Raw genomic sequence first — 15,404 nt, 5'->3', positions numbered from 1 at the left:
GTTGGACATGTTTGGACTTGCCTGCCTTGACTTTTCTTCTCTGTGATATCTCATTGCTTTTCTAGTTTTTCCTAATTCATGTTTGAATTGATTAATAAATTGTTCATTTAAATGTTGTGTCATGTTCAAATGATCTTTGCACCTTTAGGAAAAATATTGCAGTCATTGCCCATTTAGTGTTATGAACGTCATACAACATGCAATGTCGTGGCAATCCGTCATTGAAATTGGAAAGTAAAAACTACAAATATGTCCGTCGACGAGGACTCGGTCGCGCGTGTATGACGTCAGCGCGGAGGGATCCCAGCTTGTCAGAACCATGGCCAGAGCGCTGAGAGGCAGTGAACGCTAGTCGTGTGTCGAACGTTAGTTCGGCCGCAGAGTAGGACGGAGACGATCAAACCGACAAGTGTTTGCGGGCAACATTTCCCCAAGCCAATGTTAGCTTTCGGATAGTGCCGTTTGCTAGATTCTCTGGCTTGTCGGGGGCCAGCTATCCGTTGACCTGCTTGTGTTCTGCGGTGGAAATAGCCAAAATGTCGTCTCCAAGTCCGGGTAAAAGACGAATGGACACCGACGTGGTGAAACTGTATCCTTTTTTTTAATCAATGTAAACAAGCCTCCTGATCCACTTTTGTCTTTTTGTGCGTGGAGTTAAGCGTACGAGTTAACGATCTTGACGTCTATTCTGGTGTCTTAACACACATAGCGCTTCCATTGTCACTGACTAGTGTTTGGGTAAACAATTTTGCCATCAAAGCCTCGGTACTGTGTATCGTTAAGTTGAGGATTGGATTTGACCAGCTAACCACGTTCACTTTGTGTCATTTTGTGTCACCTAGCGATCGCCCGATGGTGTTTTATTGTTGAGCTCGATCGTCTTGTGTTCCAAAATAACTGCAGCAGCTCGAACAGATGCTAACGTTGCTCAGCCCTTTACAGGAATGTCTTTGATTTTGTGCTTGACATAGTAAATGTTACTCGTCTTGAATAAAACAACCCCACTGAAACGGCTTTTCCCTGCGTGCTGTCAAGAGGATTTGTGTCAAATTTCACCTCCTTTTACACGTTGGCAGAGCAGCTTGTTTACATAATGCACAGCGGACGTCAACTGTGAACGCTGCCTGTTTTGCCTTTTGTTCCAACGGTTCAAAGGCAGATATCTGCCCCTTGTGCGACGAGAAAACCCCTTTCCCTTTTGATAATATGTCGGTTTCGAAGCGCATTCGTGCGGCTGTCACTTCAAAATGTTAGCTCGTAGCTGGTGTGTTAGCCTAGCAAGCTAGCGACAAGTCTCGTTGGTTGCTTTTTCAACATCAAAATGGCCACCTGATCTCCCGAGGCTCGCTGTGCTGTACTTGTGGCAACCGCACTACCGAGCGAGTTGTACTTTTTTTAACCGTGGTATGATTTATAGACATATTTTTTTAAATGGAGGTGACCGTCGGTGGACAGGTGAGGGTGCACTGCAGGTGTCGCGAGGCCAACTTTTCACACACCTTCCCTGTTTGTCTTTTAGCCACTAGTGTTGTTGTCGTTTTTATTTATTCTTTTAAATTCTCTCTCTATATGTATATATAATCGTTATATTGTCTATAATACATTATATATCCCACTACAATATCACTCCAGCCTCCATTCTGTACTAGAAGCACAGTAGTTTTTTGTTTTTGTCCCAGCACAGTGGGGCCTAATCATTGGGTGGGCTGTTACTAGACAGAAAGCAAACGAGGGAGGTGCTTAGAACAGCTGATGGGATGGCAGTAAAGCTTAGTCAGATGTGTGCCTTCCCACTGGGTTGCTCCTAATAAGGGGAACATGGCCTGGAACTGTCTGCATTTAATCAACCAGGGTTATTTCGTGTTTGTTCCCAGCCAGTAGTGAACAGTACGTTATCATCTGGGCAGTATACTTTAGCGAAAAAAATCCAAACTAAACTGGTTTCGTCACCATCTGCCCACCTTAGTTAGCCTGTCCAGGATTCTTTTGTTGACTTTGCGGTCGTCCTTCGCAAGACCTTCTTTACTGCTGCAAACCAAAACCAGAAAGTCATACGGCATTTTTAATTTGCCACCCAGCCACCGGAGAGCTGTGGAATCTAGAACGAGCACCGTGAGGGAAAACCTGAAAATGAATGTCGAAGTGACCTCAGCATGTTGTCGGAATAGATTTAAGCACTGAGATTTGTCCTAAAGGCAGGCCTGTCTTGTGTACTGGCATTCCATTCACATGACATCTTGCGACTATTTTAATAAGCTGGTTATAGTGTATATAGTGAAGACACGTCGCCTCCCTTGGGACGTATTGTGTATCCTGAGTTTTGGCCAATTGAACGTTGCTAGCAAGATGGTGTTGATGTAGTAAACAATTAGCGACAGTGTAGTATTTTTTTTTTTACATCTTGGATGTGGTGAAACCTGCTTCCTTGAATTCACTTTTCTCATATGGGATGGATGTCATTCACATTTACTGTTATTTTCCCTTTTTCATCGCCTGCTCACTTTACATGCGCTTTCTAACAGCCGATTGCTGGAATTCAGGCGCAGGTTGTGACCACAAAGGACTTAAGCCTAGGGTGAATACGAGCTCTTGTGGTGTCCGGATGGTGGAATTTGGCGGAAGAGAATGGGGCGGAACAGAAACTTCAAGTTCTGAATATTCCTATAAAATCTGCTGCAAAAGGTTGAGATTGTCACATTGGCGATCCGTCAAAAATCCATTGATGTGGTGTTTTTAAAACTTGGAAATGACTTTCCTGGTCGGTCAGAAAATAGAATCTATCAGGTTTCTCATTGAAATGTCATTAGCTTACGCTAACAAGTTGTATACATTGTATTCTATTCTACCTTTCAGTCACTGGCTGCTGGAAAATGATTGTCTAGCAGTTCTGTGAAGCATGGCGACTCGCAATTTGTATTCAGCACTGTGGGGAGTTGAGATGCGTTCCACAGCGCTCACCCTGGTCTCCATCGCGACGCGTTTCACCTTATTTTTGCATTTCAGCAGGTAAGTCCCACTAAGCCAACCGCTTTCTTATAGCTAACATCCGTGGCGTTAGCTAACCCTGCAGTGTTTCGCCCTGGAGCGTTTGGTTTATTTGCAGTCAGGAGTAGCTTTCAAACATTTGTTTTTCAAATGCCCCCTCCCACCCCCAATTCTCGCTCTCTCGCCCACCTCCCACCCAGAGGCTGAATGGCCAATCGGCGCTTTATCCACTTGGTCATTCAGACTTCATTCCCGAGCGCCTGAAACGTGACATCCGTCCGGATAGCACAGGGGGTGGTGGGCAAACTTTTTGACTTGTGGTCCAGAATGGATACTAAAATTTGACAGGAGCATTTGGACACGCAATGTAATTTATCAAACCTGGGGATTGAAATATAAGAAAAAAAGACACAATTGAAGGTGAAAATTTATTTTCAAATTGACTTTCAACATTAAGAACATATTATTCAACGAAAGAAAGCACTCTTTAAATCGAGAGTGACGAGCGGCATGTTAATTAAGATACTGTACTGCTGCTGTGCGTACATGTGCAAATTGCTATTTTTAACACAGTAGAGAAACTCACATTTCAGTGGGAACTGTGTTGTTGTTCTCCCTTTTTTGCCAGTGCATCAAAATCTGGAGTTAGTGCGCCATGTATCGGGGAAACGAGGGCATTGCAGGGGAAAGGGAAATGAACGAGGTCATTGATTTTTACTATAATTTGGACAACGTCGGCGGGCCGGATTAAAAAGCCTAACAGGCCGTATATGGCCCGCGGGCCGTAGTTTGCCCATGATGGGATAGCATCAACTGCCATCTATCGGGGAAACGAGGGTATTGCAGGGGAAAGGGAAATGAACGAGGTCATTGATTTTTACTATAATTTGGACAACGTCGGCGGGCCGGATTAAAAAGCCTAACGGGCCGTATATGGCCCGCGGGCCGTAGTTTGCCCATGTTTGGGATAACATCAACTGTTTGGACTCCTTTTGTTTCGTTTAGTACTTCAGTCTCCCGATGAACCAAAAGGTTTCAGATTGTCATCGATTGATAGGGCAGATGTACAAGACTGATAAAATTATGATATTAGTGCGCGCTAAGCCTCCGTTTGTTCTATTGATCTTCATTTTTTAGCTTTTTTACAGACCGTGAAAGTTGGGTTTTTGATCACTGTTTTGAGGCGACCAAGCGTTCACAGCAAAGATTGACGTCACTGTCGGTCGGGAAGGTGCTGTAGGCTGCTTGATTGACAGTTGACTCCTCTTGGTCCATAAGCAAGGCATCTGCAAATGAGAGGAGGTTTGAGGCCCTTGCAGTTAATCCCGCAGCATGAACACTGACGCTGGTTGTATGCATGGCTGAGTTCTCTAAGAAAAACAGATGGACTGAAATTCCTTTCTTTGTTTTCCTGAGCCTTTTTTTTCACTCGCAGGAACAGCTCTTTCAGTCCGAGGGATTCGGGATCGACTTACTCCGTCTTTATTTCATGGTTAACGCCACGTCGATGGCGTCACTTGTGTCCCAATAGCATCAACCTTTGTCGCTCTTATCAGTACGTGATAAAAACATATGAGTCTTTTTCTAGTCATGTCAGTCTTGAAATTCTAGCTCGCGCTTGACGTCGTGTAAATATTGCGTCCATCTGTGAGCTCATTAGACACTTGCCTCAAATTCAAAGCAACTTCTCCTGAGCTGCAATAATTGCCCGCGCTATTGTTTGTTTGTTTTGCTTGACAAACCGTGCCGGCTTTGGCCGTAAATAGACTGTTGATTCGCTTTCGTTTGATTGCGGTGGGTGGGCTTTTATTTCTCACCCGCCAAGACAAAAGACGGTGCAGAGCTGCTCCTGCAGCTCGCATACAGGAAGGGATCAGCCAGGCTGAATTTGCATGCTAATGCTATTATAATAGCTTGGGTTTTCTATTAGATATTGTGCTGCAGGTGTTTTTTTTTTGGCCAGAGTTATAGTTAGCGGTGGAATCTTTCCACTTTAAGGTCAAAATGTCCATTCCCACATGCTGATACCTATTGGGGGAGTAACACTGTATGTAGTCCAATGAAAAGGCTCTACTGGAATCGGTCATGAAATGAATCTGATTAGTGATCGGTACAACCCGGAGCAACAGGATTTCCTACTTGGGTTTTATTTGTTTTGTTTGGACGCTTAAGGGAAATTCGCCAAATCGCCTGCTGGAAGCAAAGTAGGCTTTAATGCAAAGCGTCAGAAACGTTAGCCCACATGTGTCAAAGTGGCGGCCCGGGGGCCAAATCTGGCCCGCCGCATCATTTTGTGCGGCCCGAGTAAGTAAATCATGAGTGTCGACTTTCTGTTTTAGGATCAAATTAAAATGAAGAGTATAGATGTATATTAAATTTCCTGATTTTCCCCCTTTTAAATCAATAATTGTAATTTTTTCATCCATTTTTTCTGTGTTTTTAATTCAAAAATCTCAAAATATATTAAAAAATCTAAAATAAACATTGTTTTAGATCTATAAAAAAACGGAATATTTAGGGCTTTTGATCCAGTTCTTATAATCCAATTTTAAAAAAATCTAAATATATCTGAAATGGTCCGGCCCACGTGAAATTGAGTTGACGTTAAAGCGACCCGCAAACCAACCCGAGTTTGACACCCTTGCGATAAACCTAGGCACAGCAATTGGATTCCATTGTTACAAGAGACGTCAGAGCGTCTTTCAAGCAGACCCTTCAGTTTAGCAGTTTTAGCAGATGGTCTTGGGATGGACAGTACACTTCATGGCAATGAAACTGTTTCCGTTGGAAATAGTTGAGCCAGATTAGAGTGGGACTGTAAACATCCCTCGGATAAATTGGACAAGCGAGCTAATGGCCAGGTGGGTTTGGGATGACAGATTAAGTCGGACTCCCTCGGCGGCGGTCTTTCGGCCGCACGTTCTTCTTGACAATGGCGAGTGAAGGGCAGTTCAGGGCGCAGAGTAATCCTGTTTAGCTGGCTTCTCCGCATTGCCTTACAAAGATGCGCCGCATGCGTTTGCATGTGAGCAAATTGAATTCTCCTCAGGGGCCAGATGAGCATTGAATCCATTTTTCCAGGCAAGTGATTGAATTGAACTCATCTGTCGTTAGATTTGCTTTCACCGTAGCTTCAATTTAACTCCAGTTTTACTTCTAGTTTAATTTTAAATAATTTCCCATTATTTTAGCGACTATATAGTATTCAAAATGATTTGCTGAGAACCTTAATTCAAAGATTAACCTCAACGTTTTCTATGCTGGCGTAAATTTTCTGGAGTAGGATTTCTGGATTGACAATTTCATTACAGTAGTACTTACTGTTACTACTACTTTATTTTCTCTTTCTTCTGTCACGTACTGTTCTGCGTGAGCTCCAAATGGCTACTACTTTAAAAGCAAGGATAAAATAAAAAATATAAAAAATTGGCAGCACATTGTAGTACGTACTTGTATTTAGAAATATGTCCAGCGGGGGGCAGTACATGCTCTTGTTATTCCTAAATGAATGTCATCTGTAACGGGACGTATATGGCCCGCGGGCCGAGGTTGAAAAACGTACACACACGATCTGGGGGCGGGGCGAGCGCGCGAAACGTCCGTTCGGCGAACTGCCCGTCGGCCAAACGTCCGTCGGCGAAACGTCTTTCGGCGAAACGTCCGAGTACCGTTTGGAACGACGCAACATTTTTAGAAGATTTAAGATGGGCAGGAAAAGTACGATATTCTTAATGGCTACAAAAACAAAATGGAAAATGTCATCAATTATTCAATCAGTGCTCTGTGTTGGCAGATCCTCAAAAGCAGGGGACTCGGATGCCAAAATATGCGATTGGGACCACGCTAGTCATTCCACTGTTAAACAGCAGCGGAAAGGAAGGAAGGAAGGTAGCGTGCGTGACTCACCTTCGCGCTTTCACCTTTTCTTCATTCCCCCGTGTTTACAGCGCGGCGCTTTGTTGACTGACCTTATTCTACACTCGCCCGTGGAGAACGCCACTCTTATTATTAGCGTCATCTTTGATTTCAGCAAAAGTGCATACGGTCGGCTGGCACTGCATAATGAGCAAACGAGCTGTACTAGAGCTTTCGGCCATCATGTGACGTCTTTATGTTATACGCTAACCTTTCATTTGTGGCTTCCTGCTTTAGAACTTTAGAAGTGACTTTTATAAGCAGGCATTTTTTGGTAAACTCACTTTTTATGGTATGGTTTATTATGGTCATGTCGTGTGGCTGAAATGTGATGGAGGCATTTATCCAATTAGGGGATTCCATTTTTTTTTTTAAACAAATGTAAAATTGTCAAACACTGGTTAGCAAGTAGGTATGTGCCTTTAGACACGGTGGTTGTCCGCCATGTTTGTTTCCATACTTGGAAAGATCTTGGTCAGGATGGGCTATTTTAAGCAATGAAAATAAGACATGTCTACACCACAGGCTAAACACTATTGGTCACATATTTAAATCCTTAAACCTCTTTGAAACGTCAACTCGTTGATGGCTAGGGAGAAATGTTTCATTGTAGAAGATGAAGTAGTTTGTCAGGCTTTTTTTTTAGTTACTGTGCCACGTGTTAGTCAGGCGCTTATTTTAACTAAAGCATGGAAGTTTAGTTTAGGTCAGGCGGGGTGTGCGTGGATGAAAAGATAATGACACCCGGTGCAAGACACAGATTATAATTTATCTATACTAATCCAAGGTAGGGGGCTGGGGGGGGGCGTAGTAGCACGCCATATCATTCTTTGCCGTAGCTTCCAAAAATGAATGAATAGATATGTACCGAACCCAAAAATTCAGGAAACGGTTACAAATGCACGCACGTACACAGACGCAATACCAGGGGTGTCAGACTCGGGTTGGTTCGCGGGCCGCTTTAACGTCAATTTAATTTCACGTGGGCCAGACCATTTTAGATATATTTAGTTTTTTTTTAAATAAATGGATTAAAAGCCCTGACTGTTCAGTTTTTTATAGATCTAAAACCGTTTATTTTAGCTGTTTTAAATATATTTTTAGATTTTACAAAATGATTTTTGAACTAAAAACACAGAAAAAATGGATTAAAAATGACAATTATTGATTTAAAAGAGGGAAAATCAGGAAATGTAATATACATCTATACTCTTCATTTTAATTTGATCCTAAAACAGAAAGTCGGCACTCATGATTTACTTTCCCGGGCCACACAAAATGATGCACCGGGCCAAATTTGGCCCCCGGGCCGCCACTTTCACACTATGCATTATACAGACAGTCCGACTATAAAAAAAGTCAAGTCACTTTAACCACAGCAATTTCTCTTTCAGGTTCCTCCCATTCCAAAAGTTCAGGGTGTCACCCCCCTAGTCATTTCTCAATCGTCAGACCGTTACTCCGCCGGCGCGTACCGATCCCTTTGACGTCCTTAGAAAGTGGTCACCCTGCGTCTCCATCCAGTCCGAGCGGTGACACGCTAGCTGGCGGAGGTCGGGGATTCCGTTCACTTTTGCCAGAGCTTAAAATAGCCCCTCCGTTTGATTTGACCCTTTTGGAGAGGGAGGGAGAGTGGGGTTAGCGCTTAAAGCTAATGGGATACACACTTGACTAGGCAGCTGCTAAAGGGTCATCATGGCCGCGGCTTGTGAATACTTGCCTTTAGTCACAGGGGGGGGGGGGTAAAAAAAAACAAAAAAACATTGGCGTATAATCATGGCGCAACGGCTATTGGTTGATTATCCTTGACAGTCCTGCCAGCATCGAAAGCAAACATGAAGTCACCATCCTCAGCGGGCTCAACGAGTTTGTCGTGAAGTTTTTCGGACCACAGGAAAGTAAGTAGGGGTCTTAATGTGGTGTCAAGTCCTCCAACATCTAAGGGAAGTTTTCCCCTTTTTAATAGCCAATTTCCTACTCTGTTTCAGCGCTGTACGAGGGTGGCGTGTGGAAGGTTCGAGTGGATCTGCCCGACAAATACCCTTTTAAATCGCCATCAATAGGTGAAACGCTTCTCTCTAATGCCGCCTCTTAATAGATTTCCAGCGCTCATTTCTGTGGTGGCTTTTTTTCAGGATTCATGAACAAGATCTTCCATCCCAACATCGACGAAGCGTAAGTACTCGCACATCTATCGACGGCCACGATGAATGAGACAAAGCGCGTTGTTTTTACGGGGCCTTCATTAATCCAGCGCTTTAGAGGGTCAGATGTGGCTCTTTTGATGGGTGCATCTGGCTCTTTGCTAACCTGTGAGCTAAAATATGGAAATAGCTGGTGACAGAACTGAGATATTACATCTAGAACTGCTTTAATCTTCATTTTTTTTGCAGTAGAATGCATCCTCTCATTGATTAGCAACAGCATAAGAATCTTTTAAAACATATTCATATTTTTCCACTTTAAAAGTGGTGAAATTACAAAAAAAATTGAAAACGCACTCGTTTACATGTATGTATTTTGACTTTTAAATTTGTAGTATGGCTCACAAGGAATAACATTGGAAAATATGAATTGTTGGTGGCTCTCTTCTTCAAAAAGGTTCCCGACCCCTGGTCTATATGGTTGAAATGTCGGAAGTGTTCGTAAGTTAATATTTCCAACAAAATGTTTTATTTATTTTTTTCCTTCATTGCAGGTCAGGAACAGTGTGTTTAGATGTCATCAACCAGACGTGGACAGCTCTTTATGGTGAGTGCATGTGTTGCTCAATTGCCTTAATCTTCTTACCGAGGGGAGAGGTGAATACTAACAAGGTAACGAGGTTCAAGCCCCTTTTGGATAGAGGTGACAGGGTCTCTACCGGACCCTCGGTCGGCAAACCTAGGGACCTCTACTTACACGTGCTTGCCTCTAGTTACAACAAAATCAATTTGTTCCAAAAGTAGTTTCGTAGCTTGAATTTTTCACAAGTCGAATTTGACATGTAAATGCGTTTCAAAGGCTCAAATGCTATCACCTGCAAACCCTTAAAAATATCAAAGTATAGCCATTTGTGAAACGTGATAGACAAAAAAAGCATGTTAGGATTTGGACTTTCCCGAAATAATTGATGCTCAAGCATGTACCATTTTGAACATTGGCAGATGCTTTTTGCTCAATGGTGGATTTTTTGGGGTTTTTGACTTCCTCATGCTCAACAGACCTGACCAACATCTTTGAGTCGTTCCTGCCCCAACTTCTGGCGTACCCCAACCCCATCGACCCTTTGAACGGAGACGCGGCCGCCATGTACCTGCACAGGCCAGAGGAGTACAAGCAGAAAATCAAAGGTTAGAAAACTCTTTAAGTGACTAGATCAAGGGTGTCAGACTCGGGTTGATACCCGGGGCGCTTTAACGTCAACTCGATTTCATGTGGGCCAGACCATTTTAGATATAATATTTAGATATATTTTTTTATAAATGGATTAAAAGAATTGGATTAAAAGCCCTGAATATTCAGTTTTTTTATAGATCTAAAACAATGTTTATTTTAGCTTGTTTTATATATTTTTAGATTTTACAAAATGATTTTTGAACTAAAAACACAGAAAAAAATGGATTCAAAAATGACAATTATTGATTTAAAAGGGGGAAAATCAGGAAATTTAATATAAATCTATATTCTTCATTTTAATTTGATCTTAAAACAGAAAATCAGCACTCATGATGTACTTTCTCAGGCCGCACAGAATGATGCGGCGGGCCAGATTTGGCCCCCCATGGACACCTGTGGACTAGTTGGACCCCATTTATTTTTTGGCCCTAAAATAATAACATAATGGTCGCCATTGACAGCGCACAGCCAGTTTAAGTCAAGTCATTTTGTGACAGTTCTTCCTCATTTTAGGCTTCCTTGTTAACATTTAACGTCCGGTATGTTTGACACGAAGCTTTCAACTCATTATGTGTTTGTTTGCAGAATACATCCAGAAATATGCAACAGAAGAGGCACTAAAGGAGCAAGAAGAGGGAGCGGGCGACTCCTCGTCCGAAAGCTCCATGTCCGACTTCTCCGAGGACGAAGCCCAGGATATGGAGTTGTAGTGGTGGACATCCTCCTCCCTCCTGCGCACCCCCTTTTTCCACTCCCCACAGAGACTATATTTCATTTCCTAACCCATGCCAACCAGACTTATAATATTCATATTTAAACACCTGGATTTTTTTTAATTATTAATACTAAACAAGGGTTTTTATGAATATCTAGCATCCTCTTCTCCCCTCCCGGCATATCCTCCTCCTCCTCCTCCTCATACTCGCCATTTTTTTTGTCGTGTGTGTGTGTGTGTGTGTGTGTGTGTCAAAGGGGTTGTGGCGTTGCCCGCTTCAGGCAAAGACAGTATTTGAACTAGAGACGCACAATCACGCACAGGGTACATCGCTTCTTCGCTCACGGACGACGGACGCGAGCTCGCTTTTTAAAGCCGGCTGAGCAGTTACTCCCTTTTTTTTGGTTTTGTTTTTTACTACCTGAACAAAGAAGCGTGGCGTCACACACGCCTTGGATTCGCACTTCTGGTTTCCCCTTATTCATTTTCCTCAACGCAGGAAGGAAGGAGTCGAGATGTTTGTGGATTTTTCTTTTCTTTTTTTTTCTTCCCTTTGACTTTTTGGGTGTCTACAGTACCAAACATGGCAGTGGAAGTGCTCGGAGAAGGACCTCGCAATGTATTCCCCCTTCCGAGAATGCAGTAGTGTGGATCCCAGCTCAACTCCCCTCCTCTGTGCCTCGTAAGAAACAACAACAACAACAACAACAACCAAACGGAAGGCGATCAAGACAAAAAAAAAAAAAGCACATTCGGTACTCCTCTTCCTCTCTGGACAATCTACACGTAGATGGATGCGAACATCTAGTTAGTTTTGGGTTGCAAGTCCTACAAATAGATAGCATTCATGTCTTTAGTCTGACTTTTTAGTTAGCTGGCGTCTGTCGTGTGATATGTATAAGATGCTTCATTTGTAAAGGTGTTTCCTAGCGTAGTACAACCCAAACAAGAGGCACATGGAAAGCTGGCACCACGCCCCCCCACCCCCGGTATATTTCCCACAAGTTCCGCGTAGCAGGATAGCCACTTTTTTTGTAATTTTTGAATCCACGCCCACTCAGGATAACCCCCCAAAAAAGGTGTATGCAGATTCCCAGCGTTCTGAATTTCTCTAGAAACGGGCAACAAATGTTCTTTGCCCCAACCACCACTACTCCCCCCACGCCATTTTTTTTTCTTTCATTCCTAGCCCTTAATCACCCAACTGGCGATCTTTATAAAACAATCTTTTTTTGGTCATTTGCTACTTTAGTTTTAAAGGATTTGTACACCAGCTGAGTAGTCACAGCCTGTATTTGGTCATCTAACAACTGCCTTTGCAGCCCCCTAATTCTTTGAAAACTTTAGCAAAGTCAAACTAAATGATCTTTATGAGTTAACCCAACAAGTAAAATGTCTTAAGTGGTCCTGGTTGAAAAGTGTACCTCAAAACATGGCCTGGTGTTGTGTTCAGGGGGCCTCCGTTGTATTTTTCAGCACAGCGTACTCTTTCCCCCCCCCCCGTGTCAACATTTTGTGCACTTGCATGCACACCCGCTGTCCCGGTTATTACTTGTCGAGGCCCACACATACACACAGCATGTACTCTTTGCTACCTAGTGTGTTGCATTTTTATTTACCCAAAAGAGCATCCTTGGTCTTATTCAAAGCACCCCCCTTCAGCCCCCCTTCTTTTTATTTTATTTTTATTTTTTTGGACATTGTGAAGTGGGCATGCTTGTCAAAAAAAGGACAAATGCTCTCCATGAATAGGCTTGTAACCTCATGAATAGTGGTGTAAAAAAATATACTGTTATAACTTCTCTTTTTTAATAAAACATTTAATGTGTAGAAACAGACTGGGATTGTTTGTTTTGATCACATTTTTTGTTGTGAACTTGAGCTGTAAAGTTTCAGTCGTAAATTTGCATTTGAGTAGTATTTTCTGTTTTTTTAAATAGACTTTTTAAAGCGGTTTGTCTGAGTTTTTAGTTTTGTAACTTGACCTGTCAGGGAGACGTTGTAATACTACTTTCTTCCACAGCGTGGCAGCATTGCTACTTGAAACCAGCTCAACTCTTCTTTGTGTACTTTTGGACGACGACGTTTTCTCATGTATTTTGAATGAAGTCATATTTTGGTTAAAATGGTGTAAGTATTAAATTATGTTTGCGTTAACATTTTTATTGTACTGATATTAGTATTCAATTTCACTCTGTTATAGCGCATTTCGCCAGAGGATGGCGCCTGTGCCCTAAAGACATCCATGATTTGGGCGGAGGAGGCCAAATATGGTGACATAAGGTACTTTAATCCTTTCTAGGCTTGGAGAAAAAATGTATTCTGTCACGCATCAATCTGCTCCATTACCTTGCTGTCTTTTTTTCATGTTTGTCATTTCCAAAGTTCTAATATTTCCCCAGTCAATTTACCAAATCAAGCAATATTAAACCTTACTTCCATATTACCCAAAAAAATGCTATTTTACCACCCCGGCCCGGTTGTAATGTCTGAAAAGCTCCAGTATTTGTATTTAATCATTAAATGCTGCTAGGAAGTGGATTTTACCCGTTGAAGGCGCTACAAGAAAATACACGGACCGCCACTGTTTGCAGTAGATGATAGTGGTTAGTAGCAAACTAAAAGGTATCTATAGCACAGCTCTGTGGAACACCTGTTAGATTCTTTTATAGCGCTTCCTTCCAAATTGGTCGTATCATTTGCACGATAAATATAATTTATTTTTGGGCAATCTGAAACCACCCTTTCGACCCTTCCAGTCCTTGGACTTGAGGAGGATGGCGAGAAGGGAGGAGCGTTGACCTCCAGAGGTGCAGCAACCCGACACGCTCAATGAAATATTTAAAGCTCGCCGTTTTCTCCGCAGTGCAGGACAAAGCCATGACGTAATGACAAAGCCTCGCTCAGGACCGTCCAATTGGTCTTCCTTCGATCAGGGCTCATTTTACTAGAAGAATTGAATCAACGCAAAGCTTTACTAATAGATGAGCTGCAGACTGAATTGAGTCCAGTAAATTGCATTAGGTGGGTTCCTGTAATTATTGTCAGGTATCAACCGTAACTTGAAATAAATATCACTATCATTTTCTCTGTTACCATATTATCGATATAAAGTGTTCTTTTCACGCAATGCAGCAAAATATATTTCACAAAGAATGATTTTTTTTTATCAGCGTCACAGTTCTGAGATGGAGGGTTCGATCCCAGCTGGGTTCCGACCTTCTTGTGTCGAGTTAGCATGTTCTCTCCGGGCTTATGTGGGTGTTCTCCTGGTACTCTGGTTTGTTCCCATGTCCCCCCCAAAAAACTGCATGCTAGGCTAGCTGGTTGAAGGAACACTCTAAATTGCTAATTGGTACGAAAGGGAGCGTGCATGGTTGTTAATTTTCCTTTGCCCTGCTCTACTCCAGCACCCCCCGTGACCGTTGTGAGGATAAGCGGTACGGAAAATAAATGCATGTTTTTTGTTCAATTTTTAAAGCACAGTTGAGTTGTTTAACAAAAATGCTCGGTTATTTTGGTATATTTTTATTTATCGTATTTTCACGACTATAAGGCGCACCGCATTATAAGGCGCACCCTCAATGAATGACACTTTTTTTTCATATATAAAGCACATTGGGTTATAAGGCGCCCTATCTATTTTGGAGAAAATTTAACTTTGAAGTGCACCTTATAGTCGTGAAAATACGGTACTTTGAAGGGAAAATCTTCAGAAAAATCATTTTTTGGGTTAATATCATAAGGAAGTTAATATGCCTGTCTTTGTAAATGCAAAATATAGAATTATTCAATTTGAAAAAAGAAAAGTCTATCTTGAGGAGAAAATGATGCTTTTTAATGACAGAAAATTAAGATGTCGTGGCATTTTGCTTCTAATCTCAAAATATCTCGATTTTTTTTGATGGTTCATAATACTGGAGTACTAGTTTTCACTTTCGAACAAGAAATAGTTTTTTCACCTTTTATGCAAGATATGTTTTTTTTAATTGAATTTCCTTCATAGACATAGATGTTTAACGTTTTATCTGTTTATCCTTTCTCTATTTTAAAATAAATGACCATATCGACCGTATTGTCTTGCGTTATGGCGTTTTATCTTTGTCACCTTGCATTTTCGTGCATGTCAGGTCTAATTTAAGACTTTTAAGTGCGCCTTATAGTCATGAAAATACGGTACATTTTATGCGCATTGCGTCGTAATGGAACAGTTCCTACATAGTGGCTGTTCTTTTGCCCTCTCGAGGCCTGTGAGTGCGTCGTCGTATTTAATATCACGCCATGATTATTTCATGCCGGCTCCTGTGTCCAAACATCTGATCGTCACCTGGTTCCCGTTGAAAAATTTATCCACCTTTAACAGGTGATCCGTGGCTCAGATATCTCGCACCTAGCGTGCGCTATTCAGCCT

The 15,404-nt window shown here is 42.1% G+C and overlaps 1 protein-coding gene across 2 annotated transcripts; it reads left to right on the top strand.

Moving 5' to 3' along the window:
* Positions 1 to 300: 300 nt before the first annotated feature.
* Positions 301 to 12,831, top strand: ube2h (ubiquitin-conjugating enzyme E2H (UBC8 homolog, yeast)). 2 transcript variants are annotated; one of them, XM_077594017.1, is made up of 7 exons: positions 301 to 589; positions 8,722 to 8,798; positions 8,889 to 8,963; positions 9,036 to 9,075; positions 9,599 to 9,651; positions 10,104 to 10,232; positions 10,864 to 12,831. In XM_077594017.1, exons 1-7 carry the CDS (start codon positions 537 to 539, stop codon positions 10,986 to 10,988), a joined length of 552 nt encoding a protein of 183 aa, XP_077450143.1. In that variant the 5' UTR covers positions 301 to 536; the 3' UTR covers positions 10,989 to 12,831. The 2 variants fall into 2 exon arrangements, with proteins under 2 accessions (XP_077450143.1, XP_077450142.1); XM_077594016.1 differs by lacking the exon at positions 301 to 589 and adding an exon at positions 636 to 3,006 and having other exon boundaries at positions 8,713 to 8,798.
* Positions 12,832 to 15,404: the final 2,573 nt, after the last annotated feature.

The sequence above is a fragment of the Stigmatopora argus genome, chromosome 23, assembly GCF_051989625.1.
Source record: "Stigmatopora argus isolate UIUO_Sarg chromosome 23, RoL_Sarg_1.0, whole genome shotgun sequence".
Lineage (NCBI taxonomy): Eukaryota > Metazoa > Chordata > Actinopteri > Syngnathiformes > Syngnathidae > Stigmatopora > Stigmatopora argus.
This window is presented reverse-complemented; position numbering and strand designations above follow the sequence as displayed.